This window comes from Molothrus ater, chromosome 18 (genome assembly GCF_012460135.2).
Source record: "Molothrus ater isolate BHLD 08-10-18 breed brown headed cowbird chromosome 18, BPBGC_Mater_1.1, whole genome shotgun sequence".
NCBI lineage: Eukaryota > Metazoa > Chordata > Aves > Passeriformes > Icteridae > Molothrus > Molothrus ater.
The window spans coordinates 11,051,909-11,077,906 of record NC_050495.2 but is presented as its reverse complement, the minus strand read 5'-3'; the positions used below and the strand labels follow the sequence as shown (position 1 = coordinate 11,077,906).

General features: G+C 44.3%; 2 protein-coding genes across 6 annotated transcripts in view; one reads left to right on the top strand and one right to left on the bottom strand.

Annotated features, from left to right (window-relative positions):
* The window catches only part of SFI1 (SFI1 centrin binding protein), a 29,493-nt gene extending 25,123 nt beyond the window's left edge, over positions 1 to 4,370 (bottom strand). The window contains exons 1-2 of one of the 2 annotated variants that reach the window (XM_054516716.1): positions 4,303 to 4,370; positions 1,810 to 1,891 (exon numbers count right to left, since the gene is read on the bottom strand). The gene's annotated coding sequence lies outside the window, so the exon portion shown is untranslated. The remainder of the gene's footprint in view (positions 1 to 1,809; positions 1,892 to 4,302) is intronic. The other variant, XM_036392923.2, reaches the window with a different exon arrangement.
* A 312-nt stretch (positions 4,371 to 4,682) lies between these two features.
* On the top strand, positions 4,683 to 25,226 carry EIF4ENIF1 (eukaryotic translation initiation factor 4E nuclear import factor 1). Of its 4 annotated transcripts, none has more exons than XM_036393309.2 (19): positions 4,683 to 4,764; positions 5,166 to 5,292; positions 8,517 to 8,590; positions 9,381 to 9,508; positions 10,043 to 10,323; positions 10,915 to 11,116; positions 12,196 to 12,371; positions 13,868 to 14,003; positions 14,341 to 14,520; positions 16,371 to 16,600; positions 17,874 to 17,942; positions 18,400 to 18,583; positions 19,035 to 19,114; positions 19,480 to 19,619; positions 19,794 to 19,878; positions 20,889 to 21,021; positions 22,111 to 22,455; positions 22,662 to 22,826; positions 23,359 to 25,226. In XM_036393309.2, the coding sequence occupies exons 2-19, from the start codon at positions 5,194 to 5,196 to the stop codon at positions 23,583 to 23,585; spliced, it is 2,934 nt and encodes a 977-aa protein (XP_036249202.1). In that variant the 5' UTR covers positions 4,683 to 4,764; positions 5,166 to 5,193; the 3' UTR covers positions 23,586 to 25,226. The 4 variants fall into 4 exon arrangements, with proteins under 4 accessions (XP_036249202.1, XP_036249204.1, XP_036249203.1 ...); XM_036393311.2 differs by having other exon boundaries at positions 17,871 to 17,942; positions 22,393 to 22,455; XM_036393310.2 differs by having other exon boundaries at positions 17,871 to 17,942; positions 22,174 to 22,455.
* Positions 25,227 to 25,998: the final 772 nt, after the last annotated feature.

The following is a 25,998-nucleotide window of genomic DNA, read 5'->3' as shown; positions in this document are numbered from 1 at the left end:
AAACCATTTATTGTTTCTTTATCAGGTGTTTTTCAGTACCTGGAATTTTAAACTTTCCCCAACACAACCAGGAAGACGCATTTCAGTGCCACAGACAACTCCTTTCTCCTCTAAAGCTGAAATGAGAAATCACTGAAATGCATTTGTGTGTGCACACAGGGTGTCTTGAGAGAGAAGCTCTGCTTGTGGTTTTCTGCCTTTTAGTCTCAAACATATCAAGGTATTCTGCCTACTGCTGATAAATTCTCTTGAGCACCAGTGAACTGAAGTGAGATTTCCATTTTAACATAAACTGCTCTTTTACTAGCTAGAAACTACTTCTTTCCTAGTTTTGTTCATATTTTAACTGTGTTTCTCCTTAGAAAAAAACAACTCAAAATCTCTTCCTGTTTTTACATATTAATCATTAAAAAACAAAATTAGACCTATTTTTCTATCACACAGTTTACTTTCACGTGTAGTTCTAATCTGAAAAATAACAAGTGTGTTTTTATGAATTCTAAATATTTTTTCTTTGTAATTTTCTGAAAACAAGGATAAAAAAAAAAACCTATGCAGATAAAACTTGCTGCACCGGTTCCATTGAAGCTTCTTTCCCAAAACAAATGCTGCCACCACCCTGAAAATTTGCACATTAGAAACACAAACACATTCTTGAGTTCCAGAAGAGGCAACAGAAGAGGATAATCTGAAATCTCACCCTAATGATCTCCTGAACTGAGCTAGGGAAAACATGGCTGCAGCCAGAAAAAAATGTTGTTTTCACTAAGTGACTGGAAGAATGCAAGTTTCAAAAGTTCAGCTGAATAACCACTACTAAATACAAATCACTGGGAGGAAATACAGTATTTTTGGCTTGTTCCAGCAGGCTGCAAAGAGTTAAAAATAAAAGTTAATGGAAGAAAACAAGACCTGTATTTTGTGTGAGAAATTCTTTTCTATAAAATATTACCTGAATGTTTTCTGAAAGAGGTAGACCCTGACCAGCACACAAAATACTTCACATCAAGATGTGCAGTTAAGGCAACTCTAAGGCAACTCTATGCACGTTTGAAGAGGAGTTTCAGGCACTTTAAAATTGTTGCAAAACAGTCTTCAGCACAAGTTCTTGTACACACCTCTTAGGCCCAACTCCCTTTGAAACTATTTCATCTGCCCCAAAGATAAACCTGGTCTGGCCACAGGCAATGACAGCCTTACACAAAGGAACTGAAAAAATCAAACCTGGGTAAAACATGCGGAAGTTTTGTATGAAAGCCTAAGGTGTGAGAGCAGCTAGTGATTTTCCAACATATGTACTTTGAAACAGATTATTTCTCTAATTGGAACACTATTATGTGCTGCATATATTTAATGATGACAGCCTATGTCCCCCAAAATTTATGGCAAGTGACCATGAAAAATAAAAGTTGAAGAAGGATCATTTCTCCCTTCTAAAGTTAGAAAACAAAAGCATGGGAAGAATAAGAGAACTAAGATGGAGTAAATCTGTGCTTGGTCCAACAGCTGTGTCCAAGTACCTTATGTTCCAGTCCAGTTACTCAAGCTCAAGAACATCAGTTTTACAAGTAAATGTAAAGATAATGTAAACTCACATAAAGATGTGTTTCATGATCACTTTGGGAGTTAGGTGCTTTTTAGATTTTTACTTTGCTTTTAAGAGGAACTAACAAAGTTCCATAGAGACTAATAAGCCCTTCTGTGAGAGTAAGTCAACTTCTTCTGTCCCACGGAAATCTTAAGATGTCATAAATATAAAATAAATTACAGCTGAAGTCTTTAACATAGTAGCTTCCTATTACTGCTTACCTGCCCCTGAATCTCACAATGTCACTGTAGTTCCAAGCCTGCAGTTCAAATGCACTTTCTGCTCTGCAATGTTGTTTATTAACTGTGAACAAAGCAGGAATTGGTGCCTGTTACTTGTGATGAATCCAGCAATGGATCTATGCTAAATGCAGTCTGTATCATAGAAATAACATGATTTCCACTCAGACTTCTGCTGCACTCAAACAGCATAATGCAATTCCAGATGTTTAACATGAAAAGCATCTGTGTGTCTCAGCAACACTGTGCTAGCTTAATCTAATGGTAATAAAGTTATAACCATTTAAATCCTTCGGCAGCAATTCTGCCCACCTAAACAAAAATGTGCTAGAAAGGTGCTGTAAAAAGTAAACTACTCCAAGTTATGTGCTCCTACTTAAGAATAAATTATTAACCAAGAGTGACACCATCAGCAGCTGATTCCTTTCACCTGTTGTTTTGTTTTTTTTTAATACTGTGTTCCTCTCCTTCACAAGCACTCAGAAATGAAGAAAACAATGAGTTCCACCTAGCTCCACTGAGAACATCCCTATGCCTGGAACCCTGTAACTTCCCAGGAAGAATATGACTCTGTGAAAGCACCTGGAATTGTGCTTTCACAGAGTCATATTCTGGCCGGGCATCTCCTTTAAAGTGTGAGGCCCAAAGTGGATTCTTCTATAAGCATTGGTTAGGGTGTGATAGCAAAAAACCGCCCTCCAAAAAAACCAAACAAAAAATAAAAAAACCCTAAAAAATAACAAAAAAAAACCCAAAAAACCAAAAACAAACAAACAAACCCAAACCCAACCAAAAAAAAACAAAACCCAACGCCCCCCCCCAAAAAAAACCCAACCCACAAACCCAACACCAAAGGCAAACAAACCATCTTAAAAAAAAAAACCAAAACAAAACCCTACAAGATTTTTCTGGAGTTTTACTGCACGAGATTGCCCTCAGCAGGTAACTGTACCCTGAGCGCTTTTCGTGCTGATGGACAAACACTGGAGACCCACACGACGCTGCTCCACAGCCCCGCCGTGAGGGCCGCGGCAGCCGCCCCTGCCCCGCTGGGGGCGCCACGGATCCCGGCACCGGCGGATGCGGCACCGGCACACGAGACGGGCGGAAAGCAGCGGGGAAATCACGGCAAACGGGAGAGAAGCGGAGGGAAGAACCAGTAGCGCCTTAGGCGGCCCCGCCATGAGGGGCGGGCTCTCCCCGCCCCGCCCGGCCCCTGAGCAGGGCGCCCCCGTGCGGCGGGGCGGGGCCGAGCGCTGTCCCGGCGCCGGGAACAGCCCCGGTGTGACCGGGATTTACCGAGCACGGGCAGGAAAAGGGGCTGGCTGAAGGGCCGCGGCAGGGAGCTGTTGCTGCACTTGAGAAAAAACTGTTCTGCCACTTCTGTGCCACTGGACATTTCTGCTATAACAGGCACCTGTGGCAGATGTGCCTTGGTAGCCAAAAAGCCTGGTTTAGCTCACAACAGCGACGGGCACAAAGGTGACAGTGAAACACAACGTAGCTCAGGCCGTCTCAAAGCCTACAGCATCTCATAATAACCACTCAGCTCGAGGCTAGTGGCCCACTGGTTGCTATGGAGTCTCCCTGTGTATTTGTTTGGAAAGTACTTGCTGGCTTCAAGAGACTGGGCAATAGTTGCAGTGCTGTCTCATTAATAATGCAGCACTTAGTCACGAAAAAAAGTGAGAAATTTATTTCTCTCATTCCGCAGGTAACCAGACTTTAATTCGGGTATTCAACTTCATTATAGATCGGGGAAGAGAACACATTATTGACCAGATGCTACACGAAATCCGTTTTCTTACACAGAGCTCGCTGCCCAAGGTGTTTGGAAACCCTATGCCCCCGCTGGGTTCCTATGGCAGAACGGATCCAAGTGCCGGGGACAGAGCTGCGGGCAAACAGAGCAGGCGATCTCGCTCAGTAAATTCCTTGAAATGATGTTGAAAACAATGTCTGCTCCTTATTAGCAAAAACTGAAAGACTTTTCTGCTGCCCTCGCATAAGCTGCTCCGCTCACTGCACCAACCTAGTCCTGCTATCCCACAGAACACCAGACTCCAACGTGACAGGAGCCCGGTGCGGGCTGAGAACACCGGGACCCTGCGCTCACACTGCCGGGCTGGGCAGCGGCGCGGGCTCGGCCGGACCGCCCCCCTCAGCCGCGGGAGCCGGGCCGCTCCCGGGCAGCCCCCCCGAGCCCCCCAACGCGCGGGGCGAGGGGAGCGCCCACCGAGCGCGCTCCCAGGCCATCTCAGTCGCGATCGCCCCGCCGCTTCCCGCCCTTCTCTGACCCCGCGCTGCCCCTGAGGCGAGACTAGGACACAGCGACAGTGCCGGGACAGGGACGCGCCGATCCCGCCGCCGCCCCGCACATGGCGCGCACCGCATCCCGCCGGTGGCCGCCTCCCCCGCAGGGCTGCCCGCCCAGACTGCCTGCAGGCCCTCGCCGAGCCCCGCGCCTCTCCTCACCCACCGCGCCGCTCGCAGGGTGAGACGCCGCTTCCGCGGGGCGGCCGGCGGCGGGGACGCAGAGCGGGAGGGCAGCCCGGCCGCCGTCAGCGCCTCCCGCCGCCCATTCCCGGGCAGGCGGCAGGCGGGGGAGCCCCCGGCGCGCGCGCCCGACGCGCCTGCGCGCGGGGCGTTAAATGGGTGCGGAGCGGGCGGCGCGAGGCCCCGGCTACGGCGGCTGAGCGGAGGCGGCGCCGGACGGAGCGGGAGCGGCGGCGGCGCGCGGGGCTGCGCGGGGTGGCCGGGGCTGGGGGGGGGGCGGTGGCGGCGGCGGCGGCAGCGCGGCGGCAGCGCCGGCCCGGGGCGCGTGCGGCCCCTCAGTGGGGGCGGGCGGGGGAGAAGTGGGGCCGGCGGCCGGAGCAGGAAACGCCGCGGGCGGCGGTGAGGCCTTGAGCGGAGCGGAGCGGCGCGGGACACCCGCCGGTGAGTGCGGCCGGGCGGGGATCCGCTGAGTCACCTGCCCCGCTGCCGCTGTTCCCCTCCCCGGCTCCGGCGCCTCGGGACGGCGCCTGGGCCGCGCTGCCCCTGCGGCGCGGGGCGAGCGGCGCCCGGCCCCTCAGGGCCCCGCGGGCTGTGTGGGGTGCGGGTCCCGGCGGCCGCGCGCCCCGGCCGTGCCCGCAGACCGATACTGCGAGAGCCGGAGCGCCCGAGCGCGGGCAGGGCCGGCCGGGGGAAGGGGCAGGGTTGGGAGGGAACAGGCGCTGCTGGGGAGCGCGGCTCTACTTTGCTGTGCCCAAGTGCTGAACTGACTCGGGCTGGAGAGAAAATGCACCCTCTAGAAAGGTACGTCTTGGAATCTGACGGGTTGGTTTTGTTTTAATTAGCTCCGCGGTCAAAGGCTTTGAAGTAACCATGGATAAAAGAGGAGGTGCAGCAACAGAAACTGAAAATGGCGATGCTTTCATGGAGCTGAACAGAATTACAACTAAATACCCACATCGTTACACAAAGGTTAGATCACTCTCCTTTCGTCTCTGAGTTGTGCGTGGAAGTCTCGGTCACAGGAGTAGAGTGGGAGGTGGAGGCTCTTGTGAGAGGGAAACAGTGAGGTGAAAGCTGAAAAGCCTTTGCCTGGATTAGGATTTACAAAGTGGTGTCAAATGAGCGGCTTGTTAAATGCGATGCAGTTGTGCAATCTTGTCCTCGATATACTTTTGATTCCCACCACCTTATTTTAATATCTGAGCACCCCACAGCATGTGCTGAGAGATTATTGTAGACTGAAGTATTTTTTTCTACCAGCGCCTCATAGTTCTGTTTTCAGCAGTATTCTTTTGAAAAGTTGATCGAAAATGTTTTCTTGCAGTAGATGCCATTTCCTAGGAAGGTGTAGCACACTAGATCTTATCAGGACCTCTCATATGTTTACTGGGTGCCTGTTGTAACCTTAGAATTGCTCATATTTGATTGCTGAAAGCCTAAACAGTTGTGACTAATCAATGCTTAGTGTTCAAACGTTAACACAGGTGCTTTTGTTTAACTGTGATGCCTAAATATATGTGTGAGGGGAAGAAGAAGAGCCAGATAACTTGCAAATAAAAAAGATTGTTCAGTACTAAGTGAGCTTGATATGCTGTAGGGTTTAAGATTCAAATTTTGTTTGGGGTTTTGGTACCACTGCTGAAAAATGCCTTCGGGAAGTGTCTGTAATGGTGGTTGATTTCCCCATGGCTGCAAGCTGTGGGAACAGGTGGTCATTGCTTTGTGAAAAGCTGTTAAGATACTTTGCAGCAAATGGCCTGAAGTGTGGAACAGGAGAGATAGTATATTGTTGCTGACTGTGTTATCTTTCTTGAGGAATTTGGAGCTGTTGGCTTTTTAGCAGGTTGTTTTTTAAAGGAAAAAGAAGTTATCATTGTGGCTATGTTCTGTTGAGATAGTAGAGCTCTAGCTTATTTTAAGTAGACATCAACAATAAACCACGTACTTCAGAATTGGCAAAACTTCTTGGGAATAGTACAGCTTTCTAAATCTGTCTAACTTCTTAGAAAAGATGTGCCCTTAACTTTTGAGGATGCAAAGTATCCTGTTATTCAGACCTAGTTAGTCAGTTAACTGCTAAGAGAAAGAGAGGAGCTGTTTTTAAAGCTCCTCTGCTGAAAAAGTGGTCTCTATTCTCTTTCACTCTTGCCTAAGTCCTCTTGTGTAGTAGCTGAATTCTGCTTCAATTTCTGCTCTGCTTTTCAGGGCAATGTTCAGCCCATGCTGGTGGTGGCTGTTGACTGAAAGTAATGCCTTTGTAACTTCAGTTTTGTTAATTCAGTACCTGTGGTTTCTGACCAGGATAAAGTTGCAGAACTGGTGCCAGAAGGTGCCTAGTCTTGTTTATCAGTTGGTTTCCAAGAAACTTTAAATCAAGAAATACCAGAAATCAGTCTGTGTTTAAATACTTTACATCATATGGTTTCTCTACATGTTACAGCTCAAATATTTTAAGGTGGTGAGGTAATCAACATTGTAGGGCATTTTCATGTGTTCCAGTTTCCTACTAATTAGGGATTGAGGGAACACTGTTTTGGGGTATGTGCTGCTGATTTAGAAAGAGGAGTGATTTCTTTTAATGGTTTATATTCATTTACTACCACTATGAAATCATCTGGCTCATTCTCTGAGTAGTTCTAAGCTGTCTGCTTAAAACTGTATGATAACAGCTAAGCACACTTCCCCCAGCCTGCTTAGAATGTATGTGAATTAAACATAAAACCCCACAGGTGGAAGTGCCAGCATTTATCTCCTCTGTTGGAGGAGTGCTCTACAGTTTAAGCTGTGTCTTTTCTGCTTCTTGGGAAGCTGTTCCTCCAAGGGTGCACAGCTAATGAGTGAAAGGCAAGAAACAATTCAAATTTTCCTCACTTGAGTGAAGAGTTGTGATAGGATGTGAATGAGAGCCTGTGGACTCCCTCTCGTGGCCAGCAGAACAACCCATTCCCAGTCTGGTGATGGACAGGGCTGTTCATACTTGTAGTGTCTGCATCAGGCTCTGATAGTGTTACAGCACTGATGTTCCTCACAGATTGAGGTTTATTTTGGGAAGCTGTGGGCAGGGAGGCCAGGCTCCCTTTAATGGCACTCTTCTTGCTGAGCTCTGATACAGGGTGATGCCTGGGGTGGGGGGGATGGTAAAGTTTTATCCAGCTACCAAATTGCCACCTAGAGCAAGTGTCAAACTCGCATAGTTAATGAACTGATTGTAATCATGTGGGGAAAGTGATGTAAGAGTTCTGAAGGATATTGTATTTTTGGGGGGAAAGGGTAAAGAGATTTCTTTCAGTTTGGCTGATGTATGCTGTCTGCTGCTAGGATTTCTTTATCCTTCCAGCTGCTCACAGATCCCTGCACAGTTCTGAATATTTCAGTACAGTTGGGAGTGGGGCAGGTTGAAGAAAGGGGATCTTGGGAGAATGAGTAAGTGCAACTAGAAATGTGCATCTTAACTGCAGCAGAGTTAATGTTGATTTAGAGCACTGATGATCACACCATTAATAATGCTTTCTGAATGTGGCAAGCTGCAGTGAGACTGCACTGGTTGCCAGTTGAGTGACTGACTGCTCAGGGTGTGCAGTGGTAAGCTAAGGGCTGGTCAAAGCTGGTAGAAAGTGGGAAAATAAATTATTCAGCATTTATTTAGTGTTGGGTGGAATGGGTAATTGTATAACACACATCATGATATCTGGGAGTTGGTGATGGTCAGAAATGGCAAGCTTGACTGGAATTTGCAGATCTACACCAGTAACTGAAATTGTGCTGATGCTTTTTTTACCTGCTGAACTCTATATGGCATCAACCACAGCAATTTTGATTCCTTCTTAAGAGCTCACCAGCTCTGGTGTCCATGATGCCTGTGTTGTTTTTAAGCTGAAGTGTCCAGGGAAGTGAATACATAAATGTTTATGGTGTGAGCAGCCTTGGAGTGTTCACAAGAAACTGAGCCTGGCCTAGTAAGGCTTAGTGCTTTGAATAAGTGTTTGGTCAGTGCCACTGGTAGAACAACTGAAATATAAACTTTCAGTGCTGTATTTCACAGGATAGGAAACAACATACTGGGAAACCTGGGCTGTCAAATTAAAACACTCAATTGATCAGTCAGTCTGGAATAGATGATTTGAGTCACTTAAATCTTGTCTGAGTGTGAATCAAAACTCATGTCTTGATTTTTTTTTAAATTTTTTTTCTAGGAGGAGCTGCTGGATATTAAAGAGCGTCCCTACTCTAAAAAAAGACCTTCTTGTCTTTCTGAAAAATATGACAGGTATTTTCTTGATTATACAAAGGCTATATACATTTCTTTCAAAGTAAAAGTTTAAATTGCAAAAAACCACTTAGCTAAGAAGTGCTCTTGTGTTGATGGGAGGTGTATGTGCCACAAAGTTCAGACTGCTATGGAGTCCAGTTTTCAGAAGTACTAATCTGCTAGGAAGGGCTCAATGCTCTGGCCAAGGATTTTGTTCTTTGAACAGAGATTATTTTCTGCTGGATCTCATAACTTCACACAACACAAGTCTTACAGACTTGCAGGAAAAAGTACCAAGAACATGGATGGGTGTGTAGCACAGACTGGGTCAGGCTGTAACAAGCTGCCTTGCTTAGTGGATTACTCTCCCATGTTGTCACTGTACCTCACTAAAAAATGGAGGTGAGTGTTCTTGGCTGGTGTTTGTAAGCTTATTAAGGAGCAGTTTCATTACTATTCAGATGAATTTATTGTGGAAGCGTGAGATTGAGGTAAAATTACTCAAATGCTGAAGAGCAGCACCATATGATCTACTTGAACTGTTTTGCAGTGTACCAGGCAAGCTTCAACAATAACTAGTGTTCTAAAATCTGGTACTGGCTATTGTACTTGTTTCCTGTTACAGAAGAGATCCAAATACTGTGTGTGAAGTAATAAACCATAGTACAGCAGATTTAAAAGTTGGGGATGAAGGATAATTCACTTGTACTGGTTGCTCACCAGTGAATTCTAGGTTTCCAACAGCAGCATTATGAAGCATTTATTAGACTACAAGGTAGCAAACAATCCTGCAATTTTATTTTCCTAGTGATGGTGTCTGGGATCCAGAGAAGTGGCATGCATCTTTATATCCAACTTCAGGGAGAACTTCACCAGTGGAAAGCTTTAAAAAAGATTTGGATTCCGATCGGACTTCTCTTATGCGTAGAATAGTAGGTGAGTGTGTTTGAGCACCTTGCTCAAAACTGAACCTGGGCTGTTGGCAAAACCTTTCTGTTGGGATAGCACAAAGGAGACCAAACAAAGTCTCTGAAAACTGTTTGGCTGCACAGGATAAGTGTCAAAGAAGACTCGGATGTTCCGACTAGACTATAGTGAGTTTTCTGGTGACTATTACCTAAGAACAAACCTGTGCAACAGTCAGTTACATCCTCCTATTATTGCCATGTAATAGTGAATACATATGTAAAATGCAAGTGCTGGGACTCAAAGCTGAGCACTTAGAAGTTCTCTAGTGGGAAAGCAAGTACTTCTAGGAGACCACAGTAGTTCCTCAATACCCAGTAAATTTTTTGTTTGCACTTCCTGTGGTCTCAGCTAGATCAGCTTCACAACAATAAATCATGATCATTTTCCTTTAAAAGCCTTGGGATAGCAGCAAGGCTATGGAACAGAGGGGTGCTGTACACACAACTCACTTGTGTTTAATACATTAAATTTAATGCTTTTTGTGTGATCTTTGACTCGTAGATCCAAGAGAGCGAGTGAAAGAAGATGACTTGGATGTAGTGCTGAGTCCCCAGAGGCGGAGCTTTGGGGGTGGCTGCCATGTGACAGCGTCTGTCAGCTCTCGTCGGGCAGGGAGCCCCCTGGAGAAGGACAGCGACGGCGTCCGCGTGATCGGCGGCCGCAGGATCGGCAGCGGCCGGATCATCTCCTCCCGGAACTTCGACAAGGACCATCGGGGCGGGGACTCCAGGGACGCCAGAGACCGCGATCGTGACAGGGACTACAAGGATAAACGCTTCAGGGTTGGTTCCTTCTTTTCCTCGCTGTTAAATCGGGGCTTTGGACACCTGGGCACTGAAAGCACCTGGGGCAGGTGGGCTGCAGGCAGCAGCGAAGTGTTCTGTGCAAGCAGGCCCTTTAAGGGTGAGCACTTGGTGTTTCAAAACTTACATTCCTTCAGAGAGCTTACAGGGGTGTATGTAATGCTGTTTGTCAGACAAACCCTGCCCGTGGCTGACTTTACTAGCAAGAGGTTCAAAAGTCTAATAGTTCATTTGTAGTTCTTGACCTGGCAGTTGTCAGCAAGCATAACCTCAGTAAATGGGTGCTTTCCATGCTTTCAGGCTTTTTTTAATGCTTTTTTTTAAAAAAAGGAACTGCTAACTCTCAGGCTGCAAAGCTGAGTTTATGGAAGCACTTGCAGATCAATAGCTTTTGGTGTAACGAAGCAGAAATTTAGCTGTGAAGCTTTAAATTTAAAAGCTTACAGAGCATTGAGGGAGGTTGCATACACATTTAAAAATACCCAGCACTGGTGTGAAAGGTGGAAGTTGGGGAAGAATCTTAGGAAGCAGTATTTTATTAAGGCTAATGTTTTTAATATCTGCCTTCAGAGGGAGTTTGGTGACAGCAAACGTGTCTTTGGGGAGCGAAGAAGGAATGATTCCTACACTGAAGAGGAACCTGAGTGGTTCTCTGCTGGGCCTACAAGTCAGTCTGAAACCATTGAGCTGACAGGCTTTGATGATAAAATTCTGGAGGAAGATCACAAAGGCAGAAAACGTACGAGGCGACGCACAGCCTCGCTGAAGGAAGGTAAGGACAAAGCTCCCAGGAGCTCTGCTTGCCTGCTAGTGGGGCTCATTGCTGGGTGTGCAGTGACTGTTACACATCCAGACAGGTGTAAATGAAAACCTTTATCTTAAGCTTGCACAGCTTTTGGTCATCCTGAAGCACAAGGTGTAAAGTCTATAATGGTATTTGTAATCTGGAAGATCAATTAGGTGATAAATTACTGTTTTTTTCCGAAGAGAGGCGAGATTGAGAGGCTGGGAAAAAACCTTGTATGGATGCTGAATGATATCAGAAGTTGATAGGTTATTCTAAAGGTCTTGTTCATTTCTATATCCTGCTGGGTGCTAAAGGCTCTGTTTAAATTAAGCTAATGCTCTGAGGTACTTGAAATAGTGTTTTTCCTTATGGTAATACTAACATTAGGAACACTGATCTGGATATACATCTTCCAGTAACATAGCTTTAAACTGAATTAGGAAACTTGTGCAGTCATTGGATGATTAAAAAAAAAGTTGCAGTATGGCAAGAGAGATGACTTTTTAATGCTAGAAATTCTGCAGGTGGACAACACAACTGGATTGTAGTGCAGTTCCAAGCACAGGAGTTTGTAGCTATGTCCCAACTTTTTTGCAGTGCCCTGTGCAAGCTTGCTGAGAAGTCTCTAAAGTGAGAAGTGCCTTGCTCCTGGTGAAGGAGGAGAAGCAGTATTTGTCATATGTTGACTATTAAGAACCCATGTCAAGAAGGCAGGAGCTGCCAAAGGATTCTTGGTGGAAAAACAGGAGCAGCTGTTGACTTTCTGCAACAGCTGTATGTGCTTGGTGTGGCATAACAGCCCAGGCTGATCAGGATGCAGTTTGTGCCCAGTTCAATGGCAATTCTTATTTTTCTGAGCTAGATAGTCTTACCAGACTAGAAGCTGTGTGCTAGGAGTTGTAGCAGGAGTCAGTGGAGTGGAACTGATGAGGTATCAGTTGGAGGCTGGGTTTTTTTGGGCCTGTGTTTCTAATCCCTGGGCAAGTGCATTGGCTGCCAGGCACTGTTCCCACAGGAAATAGTCAAGTTCAGTGATTCAGCAGTCACTTGGTTTTCTTTTTAAGGCATAGAATGCAATGGTGGAGTGGCAGAAGAGGATGAAGTGCAAGCTGTCCTTGCCAATGAAACTCCAGCAGATCAAGAAGTTCCTAGAGAAGCTGTTTTACAAGAACCAGCTCCAGGAGAGTTTGACTTCAATGAGTTCTTTAACTTGGATAAAAGTGTTCCTGGCCTGGCTTCAGTGAGTTTTCTGGGGTTTAAGACTGGGTGTATTCATGAGAAGCATTTTTGCTGCAGCTGCATTCTGTGAAAGCTAAAACTTCTTGCTTTGTGGAAGTTCCTTTATGAAGTGTGTACGTTTAAGATGAATTTGCAGAGCTTTAGCTTTGGAGTGTTAGGATGTTTCTGCCAAGGTGTTATCCCTGGGACTGGCTCCATCTCCAAAGTAAGTGTCAGAGGCAGACTAGCTGACCATTTTTCCTTTCTTTTGGTCATTACTTGAAGGCTCAAAATTGACATTCTGAATGGATCTTCTTTGGAATTATCAAAGGTATGTTCAGAGAAGATTCACTGTACAAATTTAGCCTAGCTGAAGGCAGCCTTTTCTGTCTAAGTCTGGGAAATGCAGCAAGCAGATCCTCCTGTGCAGACTTCCTGGCAGGCAGTGAGCCTGGAGACACTAGTGCCTGGAAGGATGTATGTCTGAAAGGGTTTGAATCTTTATTACTTAAACCTTTAAGAGGTTAATTAATCTTTTAGAACTATCACTCCTGTGTTGGATAAACACAGCCTACCAGTTTAGTCAAAAATTGGGTTCTGACTGCAAACAAACAGACCTGACACGGTTTAGAAATGTTGAGGTTTAAAAACAAATGGACTTCTGACCTAATCTTAAGTGTGGACAAGCTGCTTGAGTCATTACATGGTGCCAGTGATTTGACAAATACATGGAGGAGAGTTCATTCTCCCTATGGAATTTGTAAATGGTTTCTTTAGGCTTGATAATCTGATTTTCAGCGTACGTGCAAGGTGGTGACTCCTTTTAAAAGCAGGGATTTCCCAAGTGAAAAAAAACTGCTGATGAAGCAGATGGGCAGATGTTCTAACTTGTCATAAATGTTTCTTTGTACTGGTGAGGTGTCTGTGGCAAGTGTTATCATAGGTTTGTACATTTCTTGTACAATATGTTAGAGTCAAACAATCAAAACCAAATGGAGCAGTACTATTTTTTTTCTCTGTTGTAAATAGTGTTGAGTGCTCCTTGTTTCAGAAATAAACCAATTTCTCTGAGAGGAAGAAGCTGCTCTTCCTTTTGTCTAAAAGAAAACATGGTGCCTGAAACTGCATCTGTGCCTGCTGAGCCAGGCTTTAACTGGGTACTGCCTTGAAGTATAGGAGAAGCTTTAGTTTGAGTTATATTTTTATAATGCACTGGTCTTTAAATACTTGGAGTTCTTTTGTCACTTGCACTTTAACATGGTGTAGTTGTTGGCCTTTGGTTAAAGCTCTGACTGTGCTTTTTCAGTTACAGTTTTACTGTGAGTAAATATTTGGTGTCAGGGATGTATGCTGGGTTATGTTAACTGTCTGCAGGAGAAAAGCACATCAAAGCTTTGAAACTCTGGGAGCAGCATCTACTTGTCTGTAGCAGAAGAATCTTGCTTGCACAGTAAAGCTTCTCAGAAATGTTGCTGATCTTGCTTATGTTAAGATTTTTTTCCTTTTTCCCTCCCTTAGATGATAGAGGATGTGCTGGGGGAAGGCTCAGTGTCTGCCAGCAGGTTCAGCAGGTGGTTTTCTAATCCCAGTCGTTCTGGAAGTCGGTCAAGCAGCTTGAGATCTACCCCTCATGAGGAGCTGGAGAGGCTGGCAGGTAAGGCTGCAGGACAAGGCAGGGTCAGGGAGCCTCCTTCCACATTCTTTCTTACTCATTCAATAAGAAGATGGCAGATAAGGCTTTAGGACAGTGGATTCTCCCACAGTTTAAGCACTTGGCATTCTTTTGGAAGCTCTTAGAGTAAGCAGCTGTAAGTTCTTTGTTAATAAATGTTCTTGTCGGTGCTTCCTGATGACTTTCCAGCTGATCTTGGGCAAGGGGTGTGAGGCATAACTTTGCAGTGACATGCTGAAGTTGGTTGCCAGTGTATGTTCATCTTGAGCCATTGGGTTGGTAAACTGATGTCGCAGTGCTCCTGGTTTTACTGTTTCAGGTCTAGAGCAAGCCATTCTCTCCCCTGGCCAGAACTCTGGAAACTACTTTGCTCCCATTCCATTGGAAGACCACTCTGAAAACAAAGTGGACATCCTAGAAATGCTACAGAAAGCCAAAGTGGACTTAAAACCTCTTCTCTCAAGTCTTTCAGCCAACAAGGAAAAGCTTAGAGAGAGCAGTAAGTGCCTCTTCAGCTATTGTCAAGTTCTTGTGATGCAGTGTCCCCCAGCAAGAGGCTTGGTATTCTGGAAACCTCAGCTGCCCAAATCCAGGAGTAGGCAGTGTTACAGATTTACTTACAGCACTGAAAACTCAGTATTCAGCAGCTCTCAGCTGTGTCATATCATCACTGACTCTTTTCATCCTAATCACAGGATGACATCACTTTATCAGACTGCTTTAGTGGCCAGAAACAATTACAAGATGATGCAAGTCTTGATCTGAGTTCCCAGCTTTGTGTATGGCATTTGCAGTTTTTCATACTGGTGACTGGTAATGTCAGCTCTGAAACTGTGGCATTTAAACTCTGGCTTTACTAAAAACTGGCAGTGTCAGTCATCCTTGACAGTGTCTGTGATGGATCACATTGATCCATTAAGTGTCAGTATCTAAGAAGTTGTACAGTGCCTTGAGAATGGGATGTGTTTGTTTGTTTGTTTTTTCAAGGGTGCCTCCAGTGTAGGGATTTGCATGTCTGGGCCCATAGCATGCATGGAGTGTACAAAATGCATGTGTTCTGTGAAATCTTGAGGTCTAATTCCAAATTGGTTTCTCTTTGGCAAGCAGCATGTATTGCCATGTAAACTGGACTGAAGAAAAAGTGATTAGTGTGAAGCAGCTGGGAAGGAAAGCATCTAAGCACTGCAAATGTTCTTAAACATCCAGTCTGGGAGTAGGGAGTGTTGGCTAACATGTGGAGAGCTTCCTTAATTTCACTTTAAAAAGACTTGTAGTTCTATTTCTGTTCTGCTTAGTCTGACTTTCCTACTAAAAACTTTTTCAACTTTGATCCTCACAAACCAAGGATGAAGGAACAAAAATCAGTGGGGAAGCTTCCATTTACTCAGAAGTACCTGATGTGGGGCTCTGCATTCCCACAAAATGCTGTACAGCTCTTCAAATGTTGTGGAGTTTTCAGACCAATTCCTCTCCACCAACATCATGTTTACTCATGTTCTGTGCTGCATGTCTGCATCATTGTTTCTTTTCTCCACCTCCTTGCCCAAATTTCTAGTAAATCTTATTTCTTTGGTCCGATATCTGCAACCCATGGCATGCTTCTGTCTCTTCTTTCTTTTCTTTTAAGGTGTCATGCCTTGTGATGTGTGTCAGCTGGTCCATAAAGCATGTTTAGCCTTGATGTCAGGCACCAGTAGGTGTTTAGATATGTGTAGATATATGCATATACAGAAAAAGTACTGCTAAGAGCACTGTACCTTGTGCTGGTTATGCCAGTGAAATCTTTCTATAAGAGGCTTTAATTTCTGAGTAAAAAAATCTACTTCAAACTTTGTACACACTGAGCTGAAGTGTGTAACTGAGTCTCTAAAGTATCTAGATTTTCCAGGTATGTATTCTTTCTGCTTATGATAGCTTCAGAAATTTGGCATGGCTTGCACTGTGGCTGTAAAACCATCTGGTCTCCTGGAGTATAAGATAAATGAAACTTTCCTAATTGAGAAAAGAAACCAACTCAATTGTCACATTAATATTCTCTGTTAAATGCAGGCAAAGTTGTAAAATGTAGTAACAACATTTCTTTCAGGATAAATGAAAGAGCAAGAATTTAGAGCTGAAGCCTAAACAGGTTGTTAAGGAGTCTTATGTAGCAGTGGTTGTGCATGTCTATATTACAGTGTCAGTCTAAACCCAGATCAGTCATGGTTTGGCACTTAGCATCAGTATCAAAAACTAAGTTTTTGGTTGTTCCTAATTTTCAAACAACTTTTATTCAACACCTGCACAAGCATTATTAGCTCACTTGAGAACAGACCTGTGGTTTACCAGTATTTCTCTTGTATTTCTCAGCACATTCAGGGGTTGTACTTTCAGTGGAGGAGGTCGAAGCTGGGCTAAAAGGTCTGAAAGTGGATCAGGAGGGGAAAATTGCCACTCCCTTTATGGCTGAGCAAATGGAAGAAGCCCTGAACGTCAGTGGCTCCAGGCAGATGAAGAAGGATGGGGACATGACAGCGTTTAACAAACTGGTCAGCAGCATGAAGGCAAGCGGGACTCTGCCTTCCCAGCCCAAAGCCAATGTAAGTGCAGCCAGTGCCTCTGGGGACCTGGGGGGTTACAGCCAACACTTACCTGAGGCCCAGATGGTTTTAGTGACCTTTGTTTAGTAGAGGTATGGCAGTGAACAATCTGTTATTTTGCACTTGACTTTTAGAGCACTTGGATGTCACAGACACATTTTATGGAAAATCCTTTCCTTAGGATTTTTTCTCCTGAGAAGCTGAGAGGCCTCAGAACCAAAATGTAACCAATGGTTATCTGCTGCTGTGGGATGCAACAGGTGCATCTGGGATTGGTCTCATGTGCTTGTTTCTAATTAATGGCCAATCACAGGGAGCTGGCTTGGACTCTGTCTGAGACACAAGCCTTTGTTATCATTTCCATTCCTATTCTATTCTTAGCCAGCCTTCTGATAAAATCCTTTCTTCTATTAGTTTAGTATAGTTTGAATATAATATGTATCATAAAATAATAAATCAAGCCTTGTGAAACATGGAGTCAGATCCTCATCTCTTCCCCTCATCCTAAGACCCCAGTGAACACCACCACACTTGTACTAAGATGGAACTGAAGTGAATACTTGTTAGCTGGAAGATTAATATTGAACAACAGATGACAGTAAGGTTTAAACTGCAGGGAATTGTAGGATGAAATTTCATCCTGCCACTAACTGCCTAAGCAGTATGCCTAACCCAGAAGCTGTCAGTAAATATTTCTGGCACCAGAAGATACTTCTAACAACCAAGTAGGTCTAAAGCATGTGGTTTTCCTGCCAAACTATGCCCAAGGACTTTTAGACCCATCCCACTTCACTAAAAGATAGTGAAGAATGTGAATTTGCCCGGTGAAGAATTTGCGGATTGATCTCAGACTTGATACTTTTGCTCCTGGGTGTCTCTTTACATTAATGTGCAATTTTGATGCACAGAAAAATATCTTGCATAATTTCTTTAATGTACAAACACTTTTTAGTTTTAACATATTTTCAGTTAACCAATGGCTCAATAGCCCATCTCTGGTTGACACAATTACATAAGTTCATATATTTGATCCAAACTTGAACGAGGCACAGTGAAATACCTGTATCCAATCTAGTACAGTCATTTTTCTTAGGTGAAATCTGTGAGCCAGCTCAGCCCTTAACTTTGCTGAAATTTTATTTGGCTGTTGCATAAACTACTGTTGAGCACAACAGATGAAATTATATCTGTCACTGAAACAAATGTAAATAGTCTCTTAACGAGCTTGGGTTGTATCTATGTCTAATTTACAGTGTTTTCATTTTCTTAGCAGAGCCTTGAAAGCCACTTAATGTCACCTCCAGAGATGTCAGGCCAGCCTCTGTCAAAGAATATTCTGCAGGTATTCTTACTGGGGGGAGGGAAGTACTTAAAAGCATATCCCGAATGGGAAAACAAAAATTATTTGAAAATAAGGCATTTAAGGCCTTATGGGATCAACAGTCAGACAAGATACTGGCAGTGTCAGTCATCCTTGACAGTGCCCATGATGGATCACATTGATCCATTAAGTGTGTCCTTTCTTTATACTATCAGACAAGATAGTATAAAGAAAGAACCAGGGACTAGATCAGTTTACCTAAAAATTTGTCTTGTCATGTTACTTCCTGTAATTAGAGCTTGAAAATGAAAAGCTTGCTGAGTGCCTTCTTCTGGGCAAAGCAGGATTGGTGTATCTGGTTGCACAAGTCCCCCTTGTCTCCAAGTTGCCATAAATAGGGCAGGCTGTGGTGTAGTAAAATGAGCTCATTTGTGTAAATTTGTCCTATTTTTAATGTTCTTTCTTTAATTATTCTTAGGAGCTTCTTGGTCCACCCATTACCAGACCTGCTTCATCGAATGTCTTGAGTGGGCTGATGGGTGGTTTGGAGCCTGCAGCCTCCCTGCTGGCACAGAGAGCCCCCTCTCCCCCCATCCCTCCTGTGTTCCCTGCACGAGCTGCTTCTGCCGATTACCTGCGCCACAGAATATCTTCCCCCATTGGTGAGACTGCTTGCAAAGGGGGCTTTCATTACTGGGGATTTTTTTTAAGACTGCTTTACAGAATTATAAAAACTTCTTGGCACTTGGTGGACAACTAGGGCAGTGTCTGCCTTTTGAGTGCTAAGTGCCTTTTCACTTAGTCTCTGATGTTAAATTCATCACCCAGACCTCACAGTGAGTTCTGGTGAGGAATAATGTGCTCAGCTACTGTGTAAGAATAACTTCCAAGGAGTACTTGGCCATTTGTACTATAAAACACTACCAGGAGCCTCCTTTGTAGCTCTCCAGCTCTTGGACAAGGAAGAGGTGGAGCTCTATGTAGATTTAAGGGGTGAGCTGAGAGTCTTCACAAGGAATCCTTAATTCACGTGGCATTATTTTACTTTGGGATATTCTATGTATTGAAAGGAACTGTTAGTACTTTTAAATCCAACTGTTTTATATTCTTTAGGTTTTGGACAAGGTTCTCAGCAGTTGCTTGGTGATCCTTTTCCAGGTGTAAGGAAGCCCATGAGCCCAGTTGCTGCACAGGTTAGATGACATGCCTTTTGTTTAATGTATTTGCATGTCTTTGTCTGCTGTGGTCTAGAGCTAACTTGTGGAAATACGTAGTTGTTGCACCCAGATGTTTGTGCTTTGTTAAGTTTACTCTGCAGTGTGAGGATGCAAAGTCTAATTTAGTACAGTCTCCAAACCTCATTGCCATTTGGCCCATTTTAGAGAACCTGAAGTACAAAGTTTTTTCAAACTTCTGTTACCTGTTAATAAAAAAGACTGTTGGTGGGCAGATGTTGGTGAAGATGTTAGTAACTATAGCAATCAATCTTCAATATCTTAAAAAAACTCAGCCAAATACAGGCTTTGACTTGTGTGGTTTTTCTCCACCTCTACCTCAGATGAGTCCCCTGGAGATCCAGCAAGCTGCATTGGAAGGACTGGCACTCCCACATGACTTGGCCATACATGCAGCAAATTTCTACCAGCATGGCTTTGGTAAACCACAAATGGACAAAAGCAGAGATGGCTACAGAAACAGGTGAACACCTGACTGCAAAATATAAGGGGCATGCTGTTAACTGATTTTTAATGTGAGTGTTGCCTTTCAGTAGATATTAGCACTAGTCACTCAGGATTGCATTGGTTCTTGGCAGTGCTGCCTTTGATTCTGTGCCAAGAGCAGAGCAGCTTCTGACTCCCTGTCCCTTCACAGGCAGCAGAGAATGACCAAATCCCCTGCACCAGGACACAGAGGGAATGCATCTTCTCCAGCCCCTGCAGCATCCATTACAAGCATGGTCAGTACCTGATGTTCAGTGCTTGTAGGAGAACTGTCAAAGTGTCTGCAGTTACCAGAGTAGAGCAGTGGTAATGGATGGGAGAAAGGGAGCCCATCGAGTTAATGTGATAATGGAATGAGTTTTCCTTCATGTTTAACTGAATGTCTTCACCTTGGAAAAGAGCCTTTTCTGACCACTGTCTTACCTGAAACTGAAGAAATACCATTAATGTTACCTTGACCTCATGTTCTGAAACCAAATGAAGGTGATTATGAAAAACCAAGCCATCATATTTTGATGCTTAAATTTTAAGACAAGTGCTGAAAGCCATGAGATGCTTTAGACAACACTGGTGTTTGGGTGTGAAGTGTTTGACCTAAGTGTCTGTGGGTTGAAGTAATGCCTAGGAGCTTCAGGGTCACTTTGAAAATTAGTGAAATCTCAAAGCCAGGCTGTTGCCTCTCTACCTTCAGTACTGTGTAGAATGCAGTTTTCATCTAAATTTTCCAATTAATCAGTCAAGTACTTGCAGCTCCATCACCTGCCAAATGAAACAAGTAGTACAGGTTTAGATTCCAAATGAGTGACTTCCACAGGTGCCATGGAACTCTGAATGGGGGAAAACCGAAGTGAGGCAATAATTCTGTGCAGAACATCAGCCCTGAGCTAATGCAGATGAAGCAGCTCTGTAGGAATTCCTATGGAGTTGCTCTTCTGAACCAATAGCAGAGAGGAAACAGCTGTAACTTACACTACAGCTCAGCTATTTTGTTTCAGGCCTGTTAAGGTACATTTAACTGAGAACAGCTGCAGATTTTGATATTGGACTTGCAAAAAAGCTAAAGAGAAATGCTTAATCTATAGAATAAAGCTATGAAATGAGGTGAAGTAAAATTATGGGCACACAGCAGCTGATTCAAAAGGGCTTTAAATGGAAAGGATGTGCTAGAATTGGTGTCCTCCCACAGCTGAGCTATTGTGGCCTGGATAATGAGCCCTGGGTGAGTTTCTCACTGTGTTCTCTGCAGCTGTCCCCTTCCTTCACACCTACCTCGGTGATTCGCAAGATGTACGAGAGCAAAGAGAAAAGCAAAGAGGATCCAGTGTCTGGGAAAATGAAAATCAGTGATGTTAAAGATGAAAATCAGAGACCAAATGAAGGTATTGTAATGGCTTTAAAATACCACAGGCAAAAGGGATTTGGAATAGACTCAGGTTGTCTCAGCACATAATTACACCCAGGCTACCTTTAGACATTCCTGATCTGTGGAGATGAGGAGGGAGCCTATGGGAGGAGGGGCCAGAGCTATGGAGGGAATACTCTTCAGTAGTGCTGGGGCTTAATCTCTATTTCCTATCAATTTCTGAGCAACACTAAGAGGGCTGAACCATAATTGTTTGCAACTTTTCTTGATGAACAAGCACAGTGACAATAATGCTTCCATAGCTCTCTACACCAGTAATTGAAAACTTTGTTGTCTTGAGACAACTGAACAGTCAAAGCTGAGACCAGTTAAACTCTTGAGTGTAGCAGATCAGGGAAGCATTTTGTCACCCAAACTGATGTAAGAGGCTGTTAAAAGGAAATGCTCAACACCAGTTGCCTGACCCAGTCAGACTGACATGGCCAATGGTGTGGCATTGTCCTTCAGCACTGGTAGCTGCAGAGGCAGCTTGCAGTTCATGGTAGCAGTCCAACTGAAATATCTCCACTGCAGTACTTGAGGCCAGGGTATTTCAGGCCTTGTCTTACTCATCTGGATGCTCTGTGAAAGTGGCTTCTGGAGGTGCCCTAGTTCCAAATCTTGCTAAGCAGATGTCAGATGTAGAAGGCTGCTGTCAAACACAGCTAAACTGAAAACCACCTTTGGCCAGACTTCTGGCATAACTCCAACTTGTAATCTTGTCTAGGGAGGATCTCTTGTACCTCCTATCAACCTTTGGCACTGACTCCGCTGTGCTGCCGGTTCAAAATTCCTAAGAAGGAAAAATAAGAATTAAAAGTGGAGTTACTGTTGATTCTAAACTAATTAAAGTTTGCTGTACAGAGATTCCTGTGGAACATATTCCTTCTCATTACTCTTTTTGAAATAATTTGGCCAGAAGCATCCAGAAAAAAGATGCTTGCTATTAAATATATATGACTACAGTTCAGCTAGTTCTGGAACCAATCAAATCCAATCATTAAGCCTTAATTTTCATTAGGTGCAATCTCTAGCTGTGGACTGTAATAGCTGTATTCAATTCTAGCTACAGATAACCTACTGTCTAGTTCTGTGGAGAATGCAGATCAAGGAACTTTGCCCACCTTAGGTACCAAACTACCTGCACTGCAACGCTCTGCATGTTCCACACCTCTTACCCAAGCAAATCGTTGCACCAAAGAGCAAGACTACAGGCCCAAATCAGCTGGTAGGAAGACTCCTACAATGGCCTCCCCAGTACCAGGAGGCCCTTTCCTTCGTCCTGTTCATCAAGTACCCCTTGTTCCCCATGTACCACTTGTACGACCTGCTCATCAACTGCACCCAGGATTGGTCCAGAGAATGATGGCACAGGGGGTCCATCCACAACATCTTCCTCTGCTGCAAGCAGGTAATCCATACTTTTTTTCCTGTTCGTGCATGTTCTCTTTGAGACTGTTAGGGGCAGCACAAACTGATGCTACTGATAGCCTTTATATCAGAACTTACCTTTAAAATCAGACAATAAATTCCAAGCCATCTAAATACATATGTTTTGTTTTGCATGAAGTTCCTGATGCTCATCAGGTAAGAAGTTTTCTTGCTCATGTTCCACAGGTATGCTTCCTCCTGGAGTGGACCTGTCTCACTTGCAGGGAATATCTGCTCCCATCCTTGGCCAGCCTTTTTATCCACTACCAACAGCAAGCCATCACATCCTAAATCCACGCTCGGGGACACCTTTGCAGCTCGCCATGATGCAGCAGCAGCTACAACGATCAGGTAGGCTAGAACAGACAGCAGGAGTGTGAGTTCTAGAGGGCTCCTTTCTGGGGTGTTGAGTGCACTGGACTAGCAGGAAGCTACTTTAATTTAGATATTCATGAAGCTACTTTAATTTAGTTATTTGTGATCACTAACTTTGTGTGGGTCTCAAGTGGTTTGGGCCAATGCAAGCTGTTATGCCAGAACAAAGTCCAAGTGAAGTGTTTGGTTTCAGAACATGTGTTACTGACAGATCTGACTCTTGCAGCATATGTGCAGGCTTTCAGCCTTCTTGGGCCACGGGCCACCCACGTTCTCCAGGGAAATGCTATTTGATCCTGGTCTTCCCTTCAAACCCGTCTGTGTCCGGAACTGGCAGTGTCAGGCCATTTATGGGAGTACTAATGAAAATAAACACGTGGTACCTGGACTTCCTGGGGCTCATAGAATGAATAAAAGCCACATTCAGCTCACATGCCTTATCAGGTGATAGCTCGAGGGCAAATCTGTGCTGGGTATCACTGCACCTCTAATACTTTACATTTCACAGGCTCTGGAGCACAGGGATCACCTGCTGGTGCACAAACAACCCCTCAAAATGTGCTGCCTCGGACTGGATTATCTCAAGGGCACACACAGCTCGACCATCGCCCCAGCCAGAGGAGTGGCTCTCCCATTGGCCTTGCAAAATGGTTTGGTTCAGATGTCTTGCAGCAGCCTCTTCCATCCATGCCATCCAAAGTCATCAGTGTGGATGAACTGGAATTCCGGCAGTGAACAGTGACCACTGGGTGGAACACTTGCCATTCTTTAGACTGGATGAGAATGTCCATGGTCAGGACTTCACCTCTGTTTGTGTTTTTGGGGCTTTTATTTTTAGCACTCCGGTGCAGAATTTCCTTTTGAGAGACTAAAGCACATGGCACCTGTCCTGGTCTCATGTCTGCATCAAGACTAAAGGATCCATTATGGCTTGATAGTGAAGCCTGAAGAAATTTAGATGCACGACAAAGCCAGTTTAATCCTGGAAGTGTCTATTTTTTTTTTGTTTCTTTTTGTAAGATATGTGAATGAAGTGCTGATATTCTCTAGTGTAGAGGTAGCAGCTATGGATTCCTTCTGCAGAAAACTACATGTATAGACCCTTCTGTACAGACTTGTGTATAAACAATCTTTTGTACATACACGCCTAGAATAGCCTTTTTGAATCTATACAGCTGTACATAAGAGTAGCTGATAACAGTTGAGCTTTAGTTGTGCCTATGGTTTGGACCTTTCTCCATTGTACGTGTGGGACTTTCTTTAAGATTAAAGTTGCATATCTTAAGTGTGAGTGAACAGGATGAAGTTGCTTTGCCTTTTCTTGCTGCTCATCTCTCTAGGTCTCCCTCTCACACTTTTCTGTCACGTACTGTGCACTCAGTGTAGCTAAAGTGTCAAAGTAAAAGCCCACATCTTGCTGTCTATGTAACAAAGGTCTGATTCCCTGTGACTCTTGCCACCAAATGAGAGAATTGTTTAGTCTTCAAAAGCCTTGAGGATGGGACCTGGTGCAGTCATGATAAAGCCAGATCTTCAGTCTGTAGGTACCTACTGGTTGTTGCTCTTTCAAGAGGGCTGGTGCTGGTCCTTATTTAGCTGCAGTATTTTCCTTGTTTTAATCTTTCAAGCCAGTTACTAAAGGTCATCAAAATGGAGCCTTGGAATCCTCCTCACCCTTCAACTCCTCAGTCATAGCTGTGGATATTCTGTACTGCCTTCAGTGCTGTTCATGGAAGGGAGTCCCGAGAACTGTCCTCAATCTAGTGTGCATCTGGTGATGCCATTACTGTGAAACTTGCCTTTGGAGTCTTGTTCTGTGGCTTGAAAGGGGGAGGATGGGGTAGTTTTGTGATCTTACTGTGTATATTTGGTTTTAAAATACTATGTTCCTTTTAAGCCTGTTTCACTTCCCTGAACAGTTAAATGTTCTCTTCCATCCTTGTGCATGGTTCCTCACTTCACTCCCTCACTTGTGTTGAGTCTAGTACTGCTGTCATGTCCTACCTAGCTTAGGCCATTGTGCTCTTTTAAGAGGTGAAAGTAAAACCAGAACTCTCACAGACTTGCTCTTTCTTAGGTCTCACTGAAAGCAAAACCAGCAGCAGGAAAAAAAAAATCACTTGTCTGTATTTTATAACCCCTGCCAGTGTGCTGTGGTGGGTTTGTTTCAGTCCAGCAGAGACAGTGTTGTATGAAATAGCAAGCTGCAATCTCCAACCTGGAAGCTGTTGGAGGTCACCCATTCTTCTAGTGGTTGTTCCCAAAACAATCCCTGTAAAACATGCAATCACCAGCTTGTCCTTGTAAGATTGTTTTCATACTTTTTTAACTTGACACTTTCCCAGTAACATTCTGTAAATAAAGTTGATTCTACCAGCTCTCTGTATCAATTACTCTTATACTAAATGATGTCAGAATATTGATGAATTTTTAGCACTGTTCCTGTGGGTAAGATGGAACCAGGGTTTGAGTTGAGATGCAGAAAACTTCAATTAGTCCAGGGGTGGGGAGGATCACTCTGCTTTGACAAGAGTGACTGGCCTCACTGATGAGCCAGGAGGGAATTGCTGCATTTAAATGTCACAGCTAAACGTGAGGAATGAGGCTCAGTGTATTAGAAGTTGTAAAACTAACAGCTCTGAACTAAGTGTGACAGTGAGGAGACAGCAGTGAAACCCAATCTGAGCACCAGCCTCATCTTCTGCCCCTTCCACTGAGGCTCATGACCCAAGCACCCTGCAGCAGTTCACCTCACTGCTGCAGGGATTGAGAAAGTACAGGTGGGAATGCTGGGAGCAGAATCAAGGCTGGGCTGTTTCCTTAGCAGGCTGAAGAGCAGCCACTGTTCCAAGGATTTAGTGCTTGAGTGGGTGTCTCTAATCACTTGGTCTTCTTTAATGTATAACAACATGAGGGGGAGTGTTTTTTATGCATCTAAATAAACACCCCTATAATTAAACACCCCTACTTCCTTTTTGTAGGAGGGCAAATGCTAGAAGCTTTGATAAGCACGCTTGATATCAGCTAAAAGCTTCTTTATTTATCTTTATTAAGCAACAGAGCCCCTCTGAGCAATGTGCTTCTCTTGGGCACATTCTTACTTCTTTATCTAGGCAGGAAATTCTTTTAAGAAAACTTAGAATCCTTC